General features: G+C 42.4%; 1 protein-coding gene across 1 annotated transcript in view; it reads left to right on the top strand.

The window, feature by feature from the left end:
• GRIN2B (glutamate ionotropic receptor NMDA type subunit 2B) overlaps positions 1-22,674 on the top strand; it is a 206,584-nt gene that overhangs the window by 163,925 nt on the left and 19,985 nt on the right. Inside the window, exons 5-9 of the mRNA XM_033058313.1 lie at positions 9,161-9,369; positions 9,671-9,842; positions 10,509-10,662; positions 12,198-12,323; positions 15,148-15,377. Coding sequence (XP_032914204.1) covers positions 9,161-9,369; positions 9,671-9,842; positions 10,509-10,662; positions 12,198-12,323; positions 15,148-15,377 — 891 coding nt within the window. The remainder of the gene's footprint in view (positions 1-9,160; positions 9,370-9,670; positions 9,843-10,508; positions 10,663-12,197; positions 12,324-15,147; positions 15,378-22,674) is intronic.

The raw sequence follows: 22,674 nt of genomic DNA, 5'->3' as shown, positions 1-22,674 counted from the left end.
GTTTGGGACAAGAAAGAAATGGGATCTTGTGGCTTTGTAAGTGGTTTCCCTGGAATCTGCCTCCCAGTATGTGCAGTAATTCCTCTGGAAGAGGTTTGATCCTCCCCCTCCCAGCAGTGAGAGAGCCGAGGACCTCGTGTCTCTGCCAGAGGGGCGTGCATACAGCTGTGCCAGTGCTGCTCTTGGCAGGCGTGCACCTCTGCACTGGGGCAATGTGGGGCTGCCAGGCAGAGGACAGGGTTCTGGCTGCTCTATGCAGGGTGGGGAGGTGCTTCACCCACTGTGACACCCTCCACTGAAAGGGGAAGGGTCTGTCTCTGATATTCTCAGGGATGCTTTTCAAGCAATGCCTTCAGTCTTGCTTGCACAGCACAGAAAACAGTGAAATTTAGGTAACTCACCTCCTCTCTCTTTGTTTTCTCCTCTCCTAACCCTGCTGGGGCTGGATTTAACATTTAGCTTTTCTCAGCACAAGGAAACAGAAGGCTTTGGCCTTCTTCTGCATCTGCATTTTTGAACTTTCCTTCAGTTTCAGATCCCAGGAGATTCTGGGAGAGATATTCGATCAGTGTAAAGAGTAGGTGTCACTGCACATGTGTCAGGGTTTTGTACACCACTGTACTGGACCCACTTAGCAGCCAAAGCTCTAAACTGTCTCCCAGACTGCAGAGTGAATTGGCAAGCGTCCCTCCCTCTGTGTAACATGCTTTAGGGGGGGAAAAAATCTGAGTGAAAGAAATGAAAACTCAGCAAAATGAAACTCAAATCCAGAACTCAACAGGGAAAGCCAAGGGGAAAAATCATTAGATAGGGCATTACATGCATGGACACGTACTAGATGCAGACACACACCTGCACAATGCGGATGCACTCCCAGAGACTGCAAAATGCTTACATAAAGCATTTAGATGCCTATACATGCACACAAAAATACATTTTCTTTAAAACCTTTGTGACTCCTGAATCGCCTGGGACACAAAATGTGCAATCTTACCAGTAGCCCTGCTACATTTTCCCCTGCCTCACAGTTTTGCAAAGAAGAGCAGCAGAGGTGGACAAGGTGAAATCTTCTTTCACCTTAGATGAACAGTGATAGGGACAGTATAGGCTCCCCAACTTTAGATTTTATTTACCAGACCAGAATCAGAAACGACTCATCTTGCTGGAATTTGGGATATTAGTTAAGCTCCCCTGTCCTCACACAGTCGTTTCAGAAGGGCATGATGGCTCTAAGAATGCAACACTATTAAGTAAGAGTCTGAGTCAGGTGCTGTCACTGTCTGTTAGCTGAAGGTGGGTTATGTTGGATGGAAGTCAGTTTTCAGTATTTTTTAAGATATAAATTTTGTTCTAATTCTTCTTCCCAAATCCTAACACCTGATTTGCCCCTGCTAGAATCTTAGAGTTACATTCTCCAGCCTACTCAGAACATAGCCCCCGCTACCATTATCAGCTTCCTCTCTCCTCATGTCTCCTATTTTTGCCTGTGATGATTGCAGTCTGCATTTCCATAAATCGTGGTTATGTATACATCAGGTAGCACTGAGGTCCTTGAATAACCATGTCCCCCTAGCATCCCTGCTGCTCCAGCTTGAGCCAACCTTGCCTGGATGAACCACTTTCTGGGATACCAAGTTAATGCTACCATCAAGAACAGCATCATCTCCCAGAGGGGCAAGTTTTATACCTGTATTGAATTCTTGGTGCCTTCTGGTTTGGAGGAATAATTTACCTAGGCAAATTCTTTGGCATTCTCACAGCTCTGACCTTTTTGTATCACCAGTGGAGCCCCATAGTTCACTGACTTTGCAGAAGTCAGAAGGGCTCAAAGTATACCTCATTAACCTTCTGTGGCTAATCATGGCAGGGGACTGGACCTTAGCAACTGCAAAAGGCATATAAATGCACCAGGAAAGAAATGTTTCAGCAAAAAATGGCAAGAGTTGTGTAAATGCCAGACCTCAGTGAGATGAAAGACCGTGTTTCTGCAAAGAGCTCTTATTCCCAGAATGAGTTGTAAAGCAGGAGCAAGTACCTCACCCTGTCTGTATTCTAAGCTCAGACTCTCTCCTTCTGGCATATGCTAGGTGCTGTATAAATATAGAGGGGAGAAAATCACACCATCTCCTGTAGCCTACATTTTTAATTGAAGGCTATTAGAAGCAATTCCTGTTTCTGCAGGTGCAGTCAAGAAAGCATCCCTCCCCAGGTGGTTGTGGAAGGTGAACTTGAGGTTCAAGAAGGAGTGTTGTTTTTGTGTTAATTAATTTTGCATGTGGAGTATTCACAACCATTTCTTGTCTGCTTTGGTTGATGGGGCTAATTAATCACCCTAAAGTGTCCGTAAACACGGGATTTTTGCTCTCTGCGGCATCTCTTTTCCACCTGCTGTAGACCAGCCTATGTGAGGATACAGACCTGTAGCATCACAGGAATTATATGTTTGGTAGTGGGTGTGATGTCAGCACTGCAAGTGTGAGAGTCATAACCTAACCAGCTTGGGTGAAGGCTAAGAGGAATGTTTTATTCTCAGGGCACTGGAGAAGGTGTAGCTGCTGAATGAGGGAATTAGGAGCAAAGGAGCTCGAGGTATCATTTGCATGACTCTTTGTGTTCATGTGGGTTAGCTGGGGGACAGAGATACGATGATTAAGACAGAGTTTTGACATTTGCAGACTGAAAAATTGAGGGTAAAAGGCTTTTCACAGTGGAATGCCTCCTCTTGCTTCTGCTTACTTATAGTCACTGGCCTGGAAAGGCTCATCTGGTCCCATCCCTCTGCTCTAGGCAGCAAAATCATATAGCCCTGTACAAACCAGTTGTGCTTCTTCTTGACCCCATTTTAGCTGTTTTCACAGCTACTTTTGGGCAGCTCTTTCAGAACTTCCCTCTCTGATGGTTAAAATCTATCTTATTTTCAAGGCAAATTTTCTTACAATCAGTTGTTCTTTTACTGGCATTGTTTTTCCTGCTTAAAAATCACTTCTCCCTTGTGTATATGTCCCCCCTTTATTTATACAGAGCAGTCATATCCCCTCTTGGCTTTCATTTATCTAGGTTAGACAAGCTTTTTAATCTCCTTCTTTAAGACAGACTCTCTGTTCCCCTAATCGCTCAATCCAAGGTTATTTCTGATAACTAGCTTTTCTGTAAGGTTCCTTGCTGCTTTGCCCAAACTGAGTGTAAAACATCACGACCTATTGCCTGTTCAGTAATTTTGGGGTAAAGAAATATGTCAAATATCAAATCCAGAAAAAGAAACATCAGGGTACTGCTGTGAAAATTTGCATCTGTTCTCCATCTAATCTCTACGAAGCTAAAGACTCCCATAATAACTTAGTTCCTGATAAAATTTCTCTTTAGAAACAACAATGACATCTCTATTCAGACTGAAAGCCAAACTTGTGGAGCTACAGTAGATCTCTGTGGTTCGGTCCTTGTGGAATATCTTGCACCAGCCTTCCAAAACTTATTTCAATCCAAAATTATTCTACTTTATTTATGCATGATTTATTTCTTCACAGTCCACTGCAGCATTAAGGTTACAACAGCATCCCCTAGGTCTAGCTTTATTTTATGTACCCTGAGTAATGCCTCCTTCCATTGGCAGCGCCCCAGTTATAACTGCTATTTCTATGGTGCTTCTAGAGTAGTCCTTTTCAGGTCCTGCCCAACTGTTCTGGTTTTCCCATGTCCTCATTCAGGATCTGTACCAATTCTACTGACAAGAATCTTATTTCTCCTTGGACTTGTCCTGCTTCCCAGAGGGGTTAGGTATGCTTCTCCATCAGCTATATTACCAATAACAGTCCTATTTTCTGCCCCTTGTCCAACATCCTACCTTTGCCTTTTCTATATTTGATCTTCCATTTTTCGTGTATTTAAATCAGGTGTAAAAGTTATGAAATATCTTTCCAAAGATTAAAGACAGGAAATTTTCACATTTATTCATTCATACACATTTATATATTTCACATTATATCATTCATAGATACATGCTGTATATGTTCCCTCATCTAGCTCTAGACACGTGTGTATGTGTCTCGTCACTTCCACAGTATCTGTGAGCCTTGTGGCCTTTTCTGTGTTTATCTACCCAGTGCACCCCAGATGTAAAGACATGCTGTTATCTCAGTTTTACACAATGTGGAGCCACAAGGGTGCAGATCAGGTTACAGAGATTCTTGGTAGAATAGGGAATTTCTACCTCCTAATTCATGCTCTCTGTTGTTGCTTTAGTGCTTCTCCACTGGAATGAATAAACTCCTCAGCTCCTGGGGAAAAAGAAATAAAAGAACCAATAATAAAGGAGGAAACATTGAGCTTTTGGGAAAATGCAGAAAGCAGTTCAAGTCCTAAGTGAGTTTGGAATGGTCTTTTTTTAATTCTGCAGATGAAACCAAATCCCTTTTGTTCCTTTCGCATTTCTTCTATGGTGGAGGCGGGGAGAGCAGGAATTGAGATAAGATTTGAAATGAAAAGAGAGTGGTGCAAGGCATGGTGCAAATAGGAGCCTGAATAAAATAATAACTATCAGGAGACTTTGCTTAGCTAGTTTTCCTCCAGCCTGTTGAAAACCACCGGAAGGTTCAGGCTCTCTCATGAACCTTCACCCCAAATACCAGTGCAATGCTGCTGAGTATCTTGCGTAAAAAATGTATCTGAACATTTCTGGTTTAATTTAGAACTCTATTCTTCTGCCTAGCCCTTGAAAACCAAATTTCTAGGAGGTTTGAGTTTTCCACCTGTTGATACTAGTTATAGGTCTCTCCAGACGTTTTTGTGTTTTGAAGTACTACCTTGCCGTATTAGGAGGAACTCAGGGATTTACTTCTGCCTTTGTTGGAACAGATAATTTTGGAAATTCATGGGAGTAGCTTGTCCATACTACCCATCTGGATAAGGATTTTGTAAAAGGTGAGACTGGAACAGGTCGCTGCTTTTTCCAATAAGCTACTAAGATAGCCACTGAATGAGACTATGAGCTCCTCTGGGTTAAAAATATCTTACTGACCTGAAAACACTGAAAAGAGCACATTTAGGAGAATAAGGAAATACACTCTCCTGGTATAAATTGCAGCAAGAAGACTTAGGTTAAACATCAGGAGAAAAACCTCGTTTTTTAATGGGAAGGACAACTAAGCACTGGAATAGATTGCTTGTGGAGACCATGGACTCTTTGTCAGTGTAAGGACAGGTTAGAGAAACATCTGCCACAAATGGCTGTTACAAGTCTTAGCGTCCCTTGGGAGGAGAGAAAAGCCTCTGTTAAGAATTAGTTTCAAGGAACTAATGTGATGCACCTTTCATTAAAGATGCGCATTAACATACTGCAGAACTCTCTTGTTCTGGCTGCATTATACCGCGGTTAAGGCAATTTGCCAGCTGGCTCCAAGGCTTTCAGAAGGCTCCCACTTGTTTTCCCCTTGCATAGGCAACCTTGCCTTTTGTCTGCATGGGATAACTTATATGCTTAGACAAACAAACAGCATATGTGATTAACTTTTCCCTTTTTTGCAAACGTGTTGGCCTTCTACTTCCAATCTTCTTATCCAAAATAGGATCATATATTTGAGGTAAAAGTTAGCTACTCCCCTCCCTCAACACCTACAAATTAATCCCCAAACCAAAGTGACTTTGCTTCCTTGACAAAATCAGACAGAGCAAGGGGCAGTGCAGATAAAATTCTGTTTCTTAGGGGCTGTGTCCTGACATAAAGTAACATTACATAGGGATTGGAGAATATTATTAGGAAGGAGTTTTTATAGATCCCTAGTATCTTTACTTGAAACACTAATCTTAAAGAAATTAAGATTTTAGTTAAAAGTTAAAAGAAAGTGGGCTTGAGATGGTTACCTGAAACTTAAATAATTGATTGCCTGTCAATTTATATTTGTTCAGCTGTGCTTGCAATGGGAAAGGATGAAACTAGTAGTTAGGTCCAAAGAAAATGAACAATTGCAACCAGAAACTCATTCTTTGCAAAACTGGAGTTGCCCCAAAAGCCATTTGTATTGTCATTAATAAAAAGGTCAGGGCGAGGAAGACTTGCCTTACTTCCTCCTTCTAAGACCCCTCCCCACAAAAACGACCCCAGACTTAATTCAAGAAGCCAACCACGCATGCTTAATAGCCATTCAAGCTAATTACCATAGGAAGCAGGGGATGGGAGGGGCTGGTATTATGAATATGTATTTATTTAAACCTTTTGTTAATAAATAGACTCTGTGACCACCTGTAATTTCGCAATGCTTATTAGGGGGCTACCCCATGCTGCTACCCAGTGCTGAATAAACAGACACTTTCTAACTTTAAATTGTTAGAGAGTCTTTTGTCTGTTACAGTTGAGTATCGGTATTAGACCAATACTCATATTTTGGTAAATCATACTTTTACTGATTCTGTGACCCTCAGGGTTCCTAGTGGGAGTTTGGATGACTAGACTGATTGGAGAACACTGAATGGGTCTTGAAACTGCAGGGTGACCAAACTGAAGGATGCCTGGGATAGTTTATTTTTCCTCTTTTTGCTGAGGCAAGCACTCCTCAAAACCCAAGTAATAACAGTTCATAGGCTGTTACTACCAAGTACCCTGAGACTTTAGAAATGCTTTGCTCTGCTCTACACAGCTTGGTAGGTTATATTCCTTAGGCATAGGCATCTTTACCTGGACAAATCTGTGACATTTAATTCTGCTAGCTTCTGTCCCTACAGTGAATTGCTCCTTCCCTCTCACGGCAGATTATCTAGCGTACGATACACATTTGTGTATTCCTTATCTTGCATTGTCTCCATCCTCTGCACATGTGGCATTTCTTATTGTCCATATGGTGCTTATGCCCATCCTTCTTTAACTATGTGCATATACATTAGACCTTTGCATGCATAAGCATGTAAAGAAATCTCTTTTAATTCACTATGATTTTCTGGCTTTTCTTATTCATATCTGTACATGTATGGAGGTATATGGCATGTCTGATTGTTCAGGTTAGCAATAAAATGTAACATTTGCAATTATTTTTGAGGCAATCCATAGCTGATTTGAAAATTTTGGCCAGAACATTTATTTACATCCTGTTTTTCCTTCTCTTTGGGCAATTTAGAATGATTTTATTGGGATGATGAGGAATGGATGTGTGTTACTGTATTTGCAGGTGAGGTGATGTAGTGCACAGAAGGCTGTGGCAATGCTGTCATTGTTATCCTAATTTCATAATGTTTCTGTGTAGTACAACACTGTGAGACGTGCCTGGCACACAGCCTTATGAACTCCCCTTTCTGTCCCAGAGAACTTCTAGGTAATTATGGGTTGGGTCTACCTATCTGATCTAATTTATCACTTAGGGGGTTGTATCATGCCTGTTACTGAGCTATCTAAGTGCTGCTGAGATTGTGCGAGATGTCTCTTTCATCAGCCACTTATTTCTATGATGAGTTAATGTTACTGAGATGAAAACTGGGCTGTTCTGTGCAGCATCTTAATCACTGGTCCCTGCTGAGCCCCGTGTGGCAGTTACTACTTTTGGGGATTTGAGCTCAGTTACTTGAGAACTAAAGTAGCACTGCAGAAATCTCTGGCTCAGATGATGATAAATTGACCTGCTTGCTGAATGAGTGGGAAGTCCAGGGCTGAGCAGACCCTGGATAAGCATGTATGTCTCTGCTCTTTATTCCTTTAGAAATTCACTTTCCACATCCAGGCCTAGAAGCGTGAGTACAGACCATCCTCATGGGTGGAGGGAACATTAAGGGCAAGCTCTTCTTGGCATTCTTTGCCTTTGGGAAGGCAAGACCAGCTGCCCACACACTGTGCCAATGTTTTTACAACCCTCCTGCCTTGTGCTCACTGGGGTGTTGTGTTCACCCCGCACAAGAATAGAGGATGGATGTGGAAACTTCTGTCTCTGGGTGATTTCTTCTCCTTTCTTCTCCCGCCACAATCCCCTCAGAGGGGATTTTTCTTTCATGGCCAGATGAAGGGCTTGTTTGTTTTGAAGGTGACAAATGTTTTATGTGATTTCTGGGTACTCTCAAATGCCAAACCCCAGCTGGGCTTTGAGTTTCACAGATTAACCATTGACACCTAATGAGCCTTTAATAAGTGTTTCTCCCTCCCATTCTGTCATTTAAATAAATAAATGACTGAAATTTGGGGGTGGTGGGAGGGGTGTTGGATTGGAGAGGAATGAAACTTTTCTGTTTACCCACCAAGCAGGTACGCTGCTAAGAGCAGTCATGCAAGCTTCCCACACATCTACACTGCCTCTTCCATCAAGTCAGCATGTCTCAGTCCTGGCCTGCAGGACTTGCTTTGAGGATCATACAGGAAAGCTTCTTCTAAAGCCCAGTTAGCTTCTTCACCCTCTCAGCTTTGGTTGCCAGCCAAGGTGCTAATTACTGTCAACTGTGATGGTGGGAGGGGGAATTGAGAACAAAAGCGAGACTTTGATAGTTGAAAGTACAGTTGATGTTCAAGTTTTCTCTTTTCCTGGATGGTTTTTTTTTTTGCAAGAAATGGTCTGCCTGGGCAATGGGTGGGCTTACATGCATTGTCTCTTTAAGGACTGCAGTGGCTTCTAAGCAGCTTTCATTCTTAGCAGAAGGTATAAGATAATTGAGTCCCACCCTCTTTTTTGTCTACTGAAGATGTAATCTCTATTCACTTAGGAAATGAAAAACTAAGTGTTCTAAAATTGCAATAGAAATTTTTGGAAGTTATGAGAATTAGGGAAAACCAGGAAGATTTAAAAATCGTAGATACTCTTCGGTATTAATTTTCATGCATCAGAAACGTAAAACAATTCCTTGTTTCCAGCTAAGGTATATAATCAAGTAATTGTGTTCCTGTTTTTTGGCTGAAAAAGTTGAATGATGTAAGTCTGTTTGACCACAGTTACACATTCCTGTGGTTATCCACTCACTCTCCCAGAAAGTGAGACCATCAGAGATGAGAGAGCTCAGACATCTTCCTTGCTCTGCACTTCCCTCTTGTTTGGATCCACTTACTTAGAGCCTTCTCCCCAGAAATGTCCCCATCTTGTATGAGTCATGAGTTTAGGTACTCTGGAATGGTCCTCTTAGCCAGTCCTGCAGTAGCTCTGGTTGGTGCAAAGGGATGGGACAATTACAAGCCTATCTTCTGTGGTTTGTGTCTCTGCAGGTGGGGAAATGGAAAGAGAAAAAGTTGCAGATGAAGTATTATGTGTGGCCGCGCTTTGAGCTGTATCCTGACTCTGAGGAACGTGAGGACGATCACCTGAGTATCGTGACCTTGGAAGAGGCACCGTTTGTCATTGTGGAGAACGTGGACCCCCTAAGTGGCACCTGCATGAGGAATACGGTCCCTTGCCAAAAACGCATAGTGACTGAGTATGCACCCCTGTATTTCTCTGCTCATCTTGGGCTCTTCATTCTCAGCAGAGTGTAAAGTGTCTGTTGGGCCAATACCATCATAATCTATAATCCTTTTTAGAAAATCACCTCCATTTGCCCAGCCTGTCCCATGTCATTCCTAATGGGCCCCTTTGGGCAAATCGTTGTAGTGAGTCCCTTCACCCTCCAGCACAGATACCACAATTATATAGTGGGAGGGGGAATGCAAACTGACAACAGAGGGGAATTACAGGAGTTTCTCCCAGTCTTTTAACCCATTATTGTTGTGATGGTTCAGGAACAAAACTGATGAGGAGCCAGATTACATGAAGAAATGTTGCAAGGGATTCTGCATAGACATCCTCAAGAAAATCTCTAAGTCTGTCAAGTTCACTTATGACCTCTACTTGGTGACTAATGGCAAGCATGGAAAAAAGATCAACGGGACGTGGAATGGAATGATTGGAGAGGTCAGCAGCAGAGGGAGGGCACAGTGGGCTTCAACCCTGGGATGGATGATGTGGGTCAGATCTAGCCTCCCATCATTATTGGGTCCACTTCTGAGGCAGGGACAGAGGTGACTCTAGAAATGAGTGGCCTGCATTCTTTCTTGGCGCTGAGTGAATTAATCTGCTCAGGCACTCCGACCATGACAACCTTTCTTGTCTGACCATTAATTATTATTCTCTGTGGTCTCACAAATTTGGCCTACACAGTCTTAGAAAGAGGCTGATAGCCATTCACCACGGTTGCTGCAACCTAGATTATGCTTAGGTTGTATATAAGGTGAATAAAGAATGAAATAAGGCTTTGCAGTGTTAAAGGGAGGATAAAGCAAGGACAGAAAAATGAGATAAGACGTCTTCTCCGTGGATGATGTGTTTATCCTAAGACCTCTGTGGATTTATTTTTTGTACACATACCAGCTTTGCGGGGAAGATTAATGTCTATAGGTTTTCTGAAAGAAGGTGTCCTGATGAAAGATTAGAAAGGAGAGATGCTACAAACAATATAGGGAATGGGATTACAGGAGTAAAAGGATTGTGTTGAAAGGCAGGAAGATGAGAAGGGGCTTGACTGTGGTGCTTGAGATCTACCTCGTGTCTGTGTGTGATCTTTTTCTTTTCTTCCCCCAGGTTGTCACCAAACGGGCCTATATGGCTGTGGGATCCCTCACCATTAATGAGGAACGTTCAGAAGTGGTGGATTTCTCTGTGCCCTTCATTGAGACGGGAATCAGTGTCATGGTGTCACGTAGCAATGGAACTGTCTCACCTTCTGCCTTCTTAGGTATTGTTTCAATCTAAAATTAAAACTTCAACCAATGGTCATAAAAAAATTAGGTGAAGGTTGCTTTTGATTCTTAGCCTGAAAACTCTTTTTTGAGAGTACCTGTGGGACAGGGGTATAAAAATATACTGTGATGTTTTAGAACTGAATCCCAGGCAAGCAAAATCCAGGCAAATTCAAGTGCAAATAGACATTGACAATGAGCTTCAAGCCAAGGCATTTTTCAGCAATTGTATGCCTAATCCTAGAAAAATTGGGCTCCCTCAAAGTTGTCACATACACCACAGCACGTGGTTTCCCAGTGACTCAACTAATAGTATGTTCAAAGAGTGTAGGCCAGAGGAAAATTGATTCAAACCTTATAGCTGGGATAACGTAACACTCAGTGACAGCAATTGGCAATAAATAGTTGCACATTGAGAGACATTATTTGTAAAGACGTTGTTAACTTGACCCTCCCTTGACACCTAGTAGAAGTTAGAGAACTAATAGACCTTTTCAAGAACAGTTGAACCATTGGTTCTGTGCTGACACTGTGTCAGCAATAAAGGCATTTCTAATGTCCTTCAGCGATGGAGGGTGATCAGAGAATACGGAAATGATACTGCCCAAGATTTCCCCAAGACATTCATGTCTTCCTAGTGTCTACTATTTGGCTTTATAAAATACTTTATGATGCTGCAAGCACAGTATACGAGTTATATAATTACTGTCTGCTCTCTGCCAGAGTCCTGAGAACATTCACAAACAGAAATACTTTTATATGGGTAATGAAATTTTCCCAGACCTTTTAAAATATGAGTTTCATGACTACTAACTCTTCAGGAGATTTTTCCCTTAGCAAGTTCACCAATATTGCTGGGGTATGTAAAAGTACTGTTAAAGTTATCTCCAAAATTTTAAACTGCAATTTAACTGAAGTTGCAATATTGGCTATACTCTGGAGCAAAGTTCTTTATTTCTTTGGTCTGGTTCAGTCCTATCTTTTTCTGTTTAGGCTAGGAGAAGGAGAAAACCTGGCAGAGATAAATACTTGCAGAACATGAACACTAACATTTCTAGAATGAGCCAGTGTTCCCATTGCTTGAGGGATGGAATACTAAAAAATATACAGTCATTATGGTTGAACCTTAGAAATTTGGAGAAGCTCTTTGGCTCGATAGTATCTTGCAAGCTGGATGCTTGTCTGAAACTCTGCCAGTTCTGCCTGATTTTCCCCACTCTCTCCAGATGGTGCTGGAGGACTTCCTGGGAACAATCTTTTATCAATGTGTTTTATTATATCAATGCATGCCACAATGGCTGTGTATGGTTCCAGATGGAACCATGTGTCACGAATGTAACAGTACGATGGAATGCAGTCATTGCAGAGACAGCAACTGCAGTTTTCCCAGTTCAAGAAGTTTTTCAGAATCAGGTTGAAGACTGTATTAACTTCTGCTTTTCCCCAACCCAGTTTGCCCCACACTGGGCTTCTCTGGAGAGCAAAGGAGGTGTTATCAGGTCTTTCACCATGGTTTTCTCTTCCTCTCCAGAGCCTTTCAGTGCTGACGTATGGGTGATGATGTTTGTGATGCTGCTTATCATCTCTGCGGTGGCTGTCTTCGTCTTTGAGTACTTCAGCCCTGTGGGCTACAATCGGTGCCTTGCTGATGGCAGAGGTAAGGGGAGCTGCTTCTTGCTATGATCCCCTCTGCTTTCCAATTCCGTTTGTTGGGGCGTTCCTTTTCCTAGAATGGATCTAGCCTGCTCTGAGCTCTGCATTCAGACTAAAGAGGACAGGGATGGAGGCACAAAAAAGGCTCTGAAGAGAGCAGATGTGTATAATGGATAATTTGCTTGGCGTGAGAGACGGAGCTGTGTCGCTTTTCATGTCTAAAACACATACCAGCTCCAACTTGTTTCTCATTGAGGGAAAATGGGCCCTGGTAGCCAGTGCTGGCAGGGCTATGATGCTGCGCTCTAAGACAATCACAGGGCTCAGCACTGTCAATCCATCCTTCAGTGCTACATCTCCCTGGAGAGCAAGCCATTCTGCTGGCTTCCCAGCATAGTGCTATGTCCTCCAGAATCCACATCTGTCACCTGGTCAGGTCCTTCCCCTACTTGCCTTTCTGACTTTCTAAGACCAACTGAGAGAATAGGAAACTCGTTTTCTTGGAAGTGGGTAAAAAATTATTTTTCAAGGGCAGCAGGAAAGTTGGGAACAAGCAAGTGATCCATCTCTGTGGTTCTGATCTTCAGAAGGCATTCATATGAAATAAAGAAAGGCCACCTGTCCTTCCTAAGATGCAGACTTTTTTCTGTTATTTACATGAAAATTAGCAAGTTGAGTCTTCTTTCATATGCAGATCTTCATCCTCTGGTGAAGCAACCCTTCAAACCTTTCTGTATTTATTGGTTCATAGAGAATAGAGGGAGAGAGACAGTCAGTGGGAAATGCACTCATTTGCTCCCATGTCTAGTGTTTTGAGTGAATTTATGCCATCAAATTAGAGAGAAGTGAAAATAAAAAGTGTTAATGAGCATGCAGGCAGAACCACATACATGGGGAAGTGGAGAACTTGTCTAGTAACATGGAGCTGTGGAAGGCCTTTATGGCATCTGATCCTAACCCCATGGATCTGTGGGCACAAGTACTGAGAAACCTGAGTCTCCTAGGAGGCATTAATATAGATATGGAACTGGAAGCAGTTTTTAGTACAGCTGTGCAGTTGTGCAGTTGTTAAGTTAGCCAAACTGCAGCTACAAGTATCAATATTTCTGAGTAATTATGAAGAGTATGGCATGATCAGACAGATATTATCCCTGAGGGATGAAATATGAAGATACAGAAATCTGATGCAGAGACTGCAATGCTGATTTTGGTAATGAGAACCCTGGCTAATGTTACTTTGGCTGCATTTGAACTGTTACAGTATGCCCCTGACAGTATGCCTCAAACACCTGCATTATCTCTTTATGGACATCAAGACTTTTGGATTGGAATCTGCCATTACAATCTTGGTTTGTGTCTGACAAAGTAATTGTGGAAGCATGGGGAGTGATCAGTGGAGAGAGGAAGGCTTTCAGAAGGGAACTTCTCAAGATTTCCTTCCACATTACAGTTCCCACTGATGTTTTTCACCTATATATCTTAGGGCACATTAGGTAGAGAGGGATGTAAAGATACCACTCCAGCATATAAAAAAACCAAAGACTGCCAAACCATGTTTCTCTTAGAATCTTTATCTCCCTGGAATTTAAAGGCACCAGTTTCCAGGTGGTGATTCTGCTCTGAACTTAGTGTGCAGTTCCCTGGATGAAAAACCAGCCCCTTGCATTGTTCAGTTGTATTTAGGGTAACATGGTTAGTGTTTCCAGATGATCTATGCAATTCTCTGCTCAGAGGTTTGGAGAAGCATGATAAAACTTTCTTCCCTTTTGCTATTTGGCTAGAGTCAATCCTAACCACAGGCAGCAGCACCAGGACTCAATCAGCCTGCCTGAGGAGATAAAGCATGAGATGCTGATCAGGTTGGCACCACTGGAGGCATGACAGATGCTTGAACTGTACCAGTCATCCTAAGAGGATCTTCTCAGTATCCAAAGAGTGGCCACTTCTGCATTCTCCCTCTCTTGTGCTCTTCTTGTGCTCAAGTTGAAGAAATTCTTGGTGGGTTGGGTTCCCACTGATGGAACCAGCATGTGCTGGGAGTATGAGATTGCTGGGAGACAGGTGCCATTTCTCAAGTTCTCAGATTTAGTGCTTCATTAGCACACATGGTTTCTGGGGTATGAGTGAACTTCCACACTGAAAAGTGAATAAGGGGAAAATAGGAGCTTTTAAAATGCTGCTCCTGGACTATCTAAGGCAAACTTGCAGATTTTCCTAAAGTGGGCCAAATATTTGTTACTGTCATGTACCTTAGACACAAAATATGTGGAAAGGGAGCTGTGTTCTTCTCTGGTTCGTGAATCTTCAGCAGACTGAGTAATGAAACATTCTTGCAGAAGTATTTGTAGAGCCCTGTTATTTCAGATGGTGCTCTTCCTCATACCTTTACAAGTACAGTGAGAGCCGTGTTTTACAGAGGTGCATGCTAGGAGTTTGAGGACATCACCCTTGAAGAGTTGGAAATGAGGATAGAACGCTTCTGAGCAAATTCTATTTCTGGGGACAACACTTCAACCAAAATTAAATGTGTGGGCTTCTAGATAGTTCAATCAAATAAAAACACAGGCCCTAGTGTAAGGTTTCAGTGGAAATCCATGAGACAGAAAAAATATGGAAATCTGAGGACATTTTTAAAAAATAATTTTCCAGGTTGCACTTTGCTGAGGTGGGGTAGCGTTAACTTAGTGGAGTGCAGCTGCAGATGCTCACCTCACAAGTGGCAATAGATTCTGCTCTTTAGTCTGAAATCAAGATGTGTTTGAGACTGGAAATGCAGACCGCTTACTCTCAGATGTTCATTGTGTGATCGTGTTTCTCAATCACTCTAGAACCAGGAGGTCCCTCTTTCACCATTGGCAAAGCTATCTGGCTGCTGTGGGGGCTGGTGTTCAACAACTCTGTGCCAGTACAGAATCCCAAGGGTACCACTAGCAAGATCATGGTGTCGGTGTGGGCCTTCTTCGCTGTCATCTTCCTGGCCAGCTACACTGCCAATCTGGCTGCCTTCATGATCCAAGAAGAATACGTGGACCAGGTGTCTGGCTTGAGCGACAAAAAGGTAATGTATCCACCCAAACCCTCACAGCAGCCTTTTCCGCAGAAGAGGCTGCTCTACCCTCTCTTCTTTCCTTTCACAAGGAAAGTGGGCAGGGGTTTTCAGAGTCGCATCATAGCTTTAGACCCAAGTTTAAATAGCACAACTGTTTTCCACTGGTATTCAGTTGAACTTTTACATGTGTTAAGGACTTCAGGAATGAATTATAAACAGAACTGAACTGTGCTTGTTTGCATGATCCCAAACCACACCTTGACTGTCAGCAAGAAACAAATTAATGGAGCTTTGGAGATGACGTGCATAATGGCTGTAACCTGTGTTTTCAGGTTTGAATAATTAGTTTTGGGTAGGAATGCTGGCCATAAGTCTTCAAATATGATCTATTAATTTATTCTGAGAACAAGTTCTGTCCATGGGGGTAAATCACTGTGGATTGGATGATTTACTGTTGCTTGCATTTGAAGTTATACTGTCATTTTTTTGCAAGGTGTTTGGAAGCTTAGCACAAGAAATCTTCTTCTGTTCAGACTGCATTTCAATGCCTCATTTACCTGCTCAGCATTTTGTCCATGCAGAGCATTCACTTTTGCTGGACTCTGAACACTTGAGGATTTTGAGATTGCTGGTATATGCAGGGTAGTACTGTCTGGCTCGTGAGGGTGTAATGCTTTGCACACTGCTTTATTTTTGTTTTGTGGCAAGTCTACTCACAAGGCATTGAGTATTGTGAGGCTCAATTGCCCATGCTGAGCTTGTTACTCAGTCACTGAGGCTGCTTAAGGGGTCATGCCATTGCAGGGCAGCCAAATAGCAACGGGTTGCACACTTTGCTATTGGGGATAGCAGCCAGAGGAGGACTGCAAGTGTCAGTTGTGGCTTCTGGGTTGGTTGTAGTTGCTGACTCTTGTGTCCCTCATGACAGTCTAGAAATAATTTGTGACCAGGCCTCCTGTGTATACAGCATCCTGCTCAGCAGGTTGGAAATTCTGTGATGGATTAATCATAGGAAATTTTCTTACTAATTTAGTTGTTAGTTTTGTTGTTTGTTTGTTTGTTTTCTTGGAATAAAATGGGGCACAGAATAATGCAATCCATGCAGAAGTTCTCCTATTATTTGTTTTAATTTTGACCTCAATTTGTTTCACACTGTCTCTTCAATGTGCTGTGTAGAGGATGGGGTGGAGGGGAGGATGCTCTTCTGTCAGGTGGAGATTTTTGCAAAGACTCCTTAGAAGCTGTAAGCTCCTTCAGATTGAAAGATACTGATCAAAACCAGCCAGCCCTTTCAGAGGTAACATTAGTTTGTCATCATTAGGTTTTCAACTGTCTGAGCTAAATGGGATAGTTTGTACCCATTTGTTTGTGATCTATTATTTGAGGCTGTGCCTAGGCCCATGGAGAGAACATGCTTTCATTCTCTTGTTTTTCAAGGTATTCTTCATACCTGCAGAGGTATGTGCATGAAACACCATTTGAAAGCAGTGACTCCTGGAGCTTCACAGAGCCTTTGGATACAAATTTCTGGGTCTGTTTTAGTTGATTTCACCATAGGCCCACCTGTGTGTATTGGATTGAGGCCATTTTCTTCTAGTTTCTCTGCCAACATACCTGTATTTACTTTTGCTACACTAAAGCATATGTGCTTTTTTCCTTGGGGAAGAGAAAGGCCATACTACATAGTCAGAGAATTGTGGTATGTCTCAAATGTAGCTGCTTGTGCAAGTACAATATTTGGGTAAGATTATGATCTACCAGAGCATTTGGAATCAAATGAAAATTGGCTGGTGTAACTGAAGGCCAACAGCTGCCTTTGGGCAATAAAGGCAGGTGGGACTAACTCCATCCAAAATAAGTGAGTGAATGAGCTTGATCTACTGGGCTCAAAGATTTTACTCTCTGAATATGCGAAGGGTAGGATCAGTCATCTAGACATTTGTCACACTGCTTCAAGATTCCCTGGTCTGGGAGGAATTCACTCTTCTGAATCTCATCTTTTCCCTTTTCCAAAGCCTGCACACTGCTTGAACTCACTCACCCTCTCACTGCACTGCTTGGCCAGGGTGAAGGGCACAGCCACATCCAGGGCACATGGAGGTGTGCTGTGTTCTACCTCACTTCTACTTAAAGCCAGTTCAGACTTTCAAAAGAGGCAGTCACTGTTCAAAGCCAGTTGGGAAAGACCGTTTTCCAAGAGAAAAGACTGTTGCTTCCCATCTCTTTTATCCCCAGTGTAGGATATGGTGTCCACAGCAGAACTCAGGCAGATTAGTCTCCAGCCTTCTCCATCAGCTGGTAAGGGTACCTGTGTCCAGCACAAGGACTCAGCAGAGGGTGTAATCCAAGCCAATAGGCAAAGTGACAGTAACAAAAGGATATTATTGTTCCTACTTGCCTAGGCCCAGATCTGCTTGCAAATGTCTATGTAGCTCAACAGTACCTGGGGAAAGTGTCTAACTGACACTGTAGAGCAACCAAAATGCCAGATGCACTCACAAAATCCATTACTGTGCCTGGCTGGGATGCACTTGTCAAGGTCTGGCTGGCTGCAACAGCTACCCTGAAGGTCTCCTTGGACTGTCTTCCTTAGGTCTTACCTGGCAAAAACCACTCTAAGAGGTGCCTACAGCTGCTGGCAACCCACTTCCCCAGAAATCAGGCTGAAATGAGATGTCTCAGGAGTAGATGATGTCTTGCCTATGCCTCGGCATTAACCCCTAATAGCATGCAAGACAATGACTAACATCATGGCCCCACTGTGCTTCTGTGGATGCTGGAACATGTCTGTCTGAGCTGGGCTGGAGTGGATGCCTTCACTCAGGGTAAGCAGGGTAACCCAGGGTACCAGGTTGAACTGAGGGTGTCTGGAGGCCCCCTGTATGAACTTAGGGACCTCTGTCACTCTCTCTCTGTCCCAGGTGATGCTCACCTTGCTGAATGCCACCCTTTGAGCATAGCTGGCTCAAAACAGGTGCCAGAGCTGATACAGGAACCTGCCTGATGATGGCTGTTAGTTCCCCCATGTTAACCCTTGGAGCTGCTAAATCATACATCAGGCTTTAGCGCTCAACTCTGGGGCAGCCATGGGCAGTTTGAGGGAGGAGAAACCTACTCCTGCCTGAGAGCAGTGCTGGCCTCATGAGTTCTGCAAGAAAAGTCCTGCTCTTGACAGCATCTCCTTTCCAGGTCCCTATGCTTGTGGCATGCTGAACCACTTTCCTCCTGTGCAGGTGCCAAAGCAGCACCTTCTGCCTCCTGCATCCATCCAGGACCTGTGTGGGGGACTGCTATTGCCCTGACCCCTGTGAAAGCCCCAGTGGTAAGAGGGCCTGTCACAGAATACTGCAGTCAGCTCCTGGGTCTGGATTTCATCTGAGTGTAATCAGAAGATATAACCCAATTTCCATTAGTGGGAGAGCTTCAGACACATTAGAGAAACAAGCGCCTGCGGTATTTCAGCCTAACGAAGGCAATAAATACAGGAAAGATTATATAAAATGAACTAATGTGTGAAGTAATCTAATAGCTATACGTAATTGCCATTTATATACACTAGTAATAGAATAAAAGCAAATGTGGACAGCCAGCAGGGCATTTAAATAAAATGATTTAGAAGGCAGTAGGTTAATAATAATAATAAAAAAAATAGTATCCTTTCCTATGAATTAGTTGGAAATGCCAAAGAAGCTAATAAAATGTCAAAATGGTAATTTTGTAATTGACATGAAAAGGAGAGAAATAGATTTCTGCATGCCTGCAAATCAATATAGATTGCTGAAATTTCACACGTATTTGATTTATTTGCTTTTTAAGATGTTAATGAAATGTTGAGACAAATGCAGCATAGGTCAGTTAATTTTTCAATAGATATGAGTTTGTTTATTTTGTTGAAAGGTAGGTTTTGAAGTTAAAACTGGCCAGTATTTTACAAAAAAAAAAGCTTGAGGAGAGTATAAGAAGGCAGAAGGAATTCCCAGTATTTTCCAAAAAAGCTCATTTTAGTATACTTCATACAAAATACTTTCTGACATGTATTTTGTAATTTTCTAAAGGCACTACTCATAAAATTGACCTACATTTAAGGGTGAATAAAAAGTGGAGAAAAGATTTTTTTTCCCTGTAACAAAGGAAGAGGACAGACAGAGATAATTGGAAGACAAAACAACACAGGTAGATTTGAGGTGAATGGAACATTTCAAGTTGATACAAAACAAAAGCCTCACTGAAAAACCTACAGAAATAAAAGGATCTGCTCTTTTCTGGCAGTAATAGATGCTTGGCTGTGAAACTGAAAAATGAATTATTTCCCACATTGTACTTTGCAGCACATTAAATCGAAATTATACAGGGATCCCAGATATGCAGAACACTTAAGCGTGTGCTTAACTTTGTGCTCATGAGCGGTGACATTAAAGTCAATGGGCTATTATTCACATGATTGAAATTAAATGCTTCCCTGAGCCTGCAGCTTTTGCACAACAAATACCTGTTCTGAAGAAGTCCAGGGAAAATGCAGAGGACACACCTTCAGCTAGATGTTTTTCAAGAGGGCTAAAAGTGAGGGTCAGTCTTGTGCCTTGTGAGTTCTGTTAGGGGAAGATTGTCTAAGTTGGTGGTTCAGAGGCAGTACAAATCTTCCACGGGATTAAACATTTAGTGTTAACTGACATTTGTGGTACTTCCACACATTTTGGCAGGATACAAAGGAAGTTTTATGTGGCGGTGTCCAAAGGCAGAAAGCACACAATCTTTCAACAGCAGTATGATTTTTATTGCCAGAACACCTTTGTGGAGATACGAGTTAGGCAGACAGAAGAAGGACCATGCCATTTCCAAGCCTGACCTCTTGTGATAAATCATAACCTTTTCCATCTGATGCACCTTACCTGACAAAAAACCTCCCCAAATAAAGAAGTTCTTGAATCTCTTATCTCTTGATCTTATGTCATGGGGTAGAGTTCAATTTCTTTCCACAGTGCTTTTTTAGGGGTACATCTCCCTATAAATGAGTTGTACTGTGTCTTTTGCTGAAATATGATCTTTATCAATAACAGTGGTATCAACTAGTGCTTAATACAAGAAACACTGGTTCATAGTGAAGTGTAAAAAACTCAGAGCTCTGACAGTCTGAAATTTTATGGCTTAAAATCTGATTATTTCTCTGCATCTCCTTGTAAATCATCAGATACTATAGCATGAAGAACTTAGAAATATTATGTAGTGCAGCTACATATTATGTGTAAACACACATAATGCATGTGTACTATGTGTAATTACATTATGCTAAAATTTTCTTATTAATAAATAGCTATTAAATAGCTACAGCATACCATATGTTTGTAATAGATCTTGCTGTTTTGTGACTTACATTTATTGTATACATAAATATAATCTCAGATAAATTTTTGCAGTTGAAGATGGATGTGCTTATAATACATTTAGACATTCTGCAGTATTGTATTGGGATATTTTTTATGCTTTCTGAAATCTTTGAAACAAACCTCTGTGCCTGTGTGCTAAAATGGGATTCAGTAGTTTTTAAGACTATAAATGTTTAAAGTCAGTGGGTTTTCAAATATGTTTTGTTTTCCCCCTGCTTCAGTCGTACTTTAGCCTCCACTTGACCTCTCAGGATTCTCTCTTTTTCTGTTCATCTGGAGGGACTTCCCTGGGATCAAAAAAGACTGGGGGATGAAGGGGTCAAGAGCAGTCTTGCTGAGAAGGATTTGGGAGTGCAGGTGGACAAGAGGCTGGACACGACCCACCAATGTGCACTCAGCCCAGAAGGTCAGTTGTATCCTGGGCTGCATCCAAAGCAGCCTGGGCAGCAAGATGAAAGAGGGGATTCTCCCCCTCTGCTCTGGGGAGACCCTACCTGTAGTGCTGCATCCAGCTCTGGGATGTTGTCTTCTGAACAAATAGAACATGGACGTGCTAGAATGAATCCAGAGGAGGTCACCAGATGGAGCACCTCTCCTTGCAAGGAAAGGCTAAGAGAATTGGGATTGTTCAGCCTAGAAAGGGGAAGGCTTTAGGGTGACCTAACTCTGGCCTTCTGGTACCTGAAGAGAACCTGTAATAAAGATGGGGAGAGACTTTTTAACAAGAGCACATAATGACAGGACAAGAGGTAAGGGCCTCAAACTGAAAGAGAATTGGTTTAAATTAGGTATTAGAAAAGAAATTCTTTGCTGTGGTGGTGGTGATGCACTGGAAGTAGTGCCCAGAGAAGTTGTGGATGCTTCATCCCTGGAACTATTCAAGGTCAGGTGGGATGGGGCTCCGAGCACCTGGTCTAGTGAAATGTGTCCCTGCCCATGGCATGAGGATTGGAATTAGATGATCTTTAAGGTCCCTTCCATCCCATTCTATGATTTAGTGACAATAAAAACTTCTAATGGAACTGTTCAGGATCATTGACAGTTAAAATGCAGTTTAGTTGGGAACTTAAACAGGTAAGATACAAAGGGAGGGGATACTCAGTCAGGCTGTAGGCTTAATTCATCCTTGCTGGAAAGGAAGAAATGCAAATCCCTGACTTTGTTGGAGGGACAGATGAGAGTAACTGGATGAGGGACTTTGGTGATGGGACTGTGGTGTAGTCCTTAGCTTGCAGCTTTTGCATTCTTCCTCCACAGCTCCCTGGCCTTTCCCAGGCCTTGGCCACCACTGACCCTTTCTTTTCATCTTCCTTTCCACCAGCTCTTGGAGCTATCCCCCTTTGGAGGTAGTAGTTAAATTTGGTTGCTTTTGTGCTAATTGCTTGGCAGTCTGGAAAAAGCTGTCTTTGGAGAGTTACGTAAGGGGAAAGGGTGAGAGGAAAGCAAAGGATTGTCCTGCTTATAACATCAGTGGAGAGGGAAACAATGGATATTTTTATTTATTATTTATATGGTGCCCATAAATGTACTTGGCACTTTGCAGTCAAATAAAAGACAGTAGCCCTGCCAGCAAAATTTGGCAGCCTGAGAGATGAGAGCTGGCTTTTTCAACTGAATGATCAGGGTGAATTACTGGTGGGGAAGGGATGGGAGTATGAGATCTACAGGACTGAAAAAACAAAAAAAATACAACAGCTGTACCCCCACACTTTCATTCCTGGTGCCTAGTGACCATGACATTTGGAGTTATATGTACATACATAAACTTGATAAATATTTGGCAGGTTGTATCTTTCCAGGCGTTTTTACTTCACTGCATGGAAAGCAGCCCTGCTTCTCCCAGGCCTTTGGTTACTCAAGGTCAAACTTGCCCTAAATGTCTGTGGCCCAGTAGACTTGCTTACCTCAGGTGTAGCTCTGTG

The sequence above is a fragment of the Catharus ustulatus genome, chromosome 4 (assembly GCF_009819885.2).
Source record: "Catharus ustulatus isolate bCatUst1 chromosome 4, bCatUst1.pri.v2, whole genome shotgun sequence".
In the NCBI taxonomy this organism is placed as follows: domain Eukaryota; kingdom Metazoa; phylum Chordata; class Aves; order Passeriformes; family Turdidae; genus Catharus; species Catharus ustulatus.
This window is presented reverse-complemented; position numbering and strand designations above follow the sequence as displayed.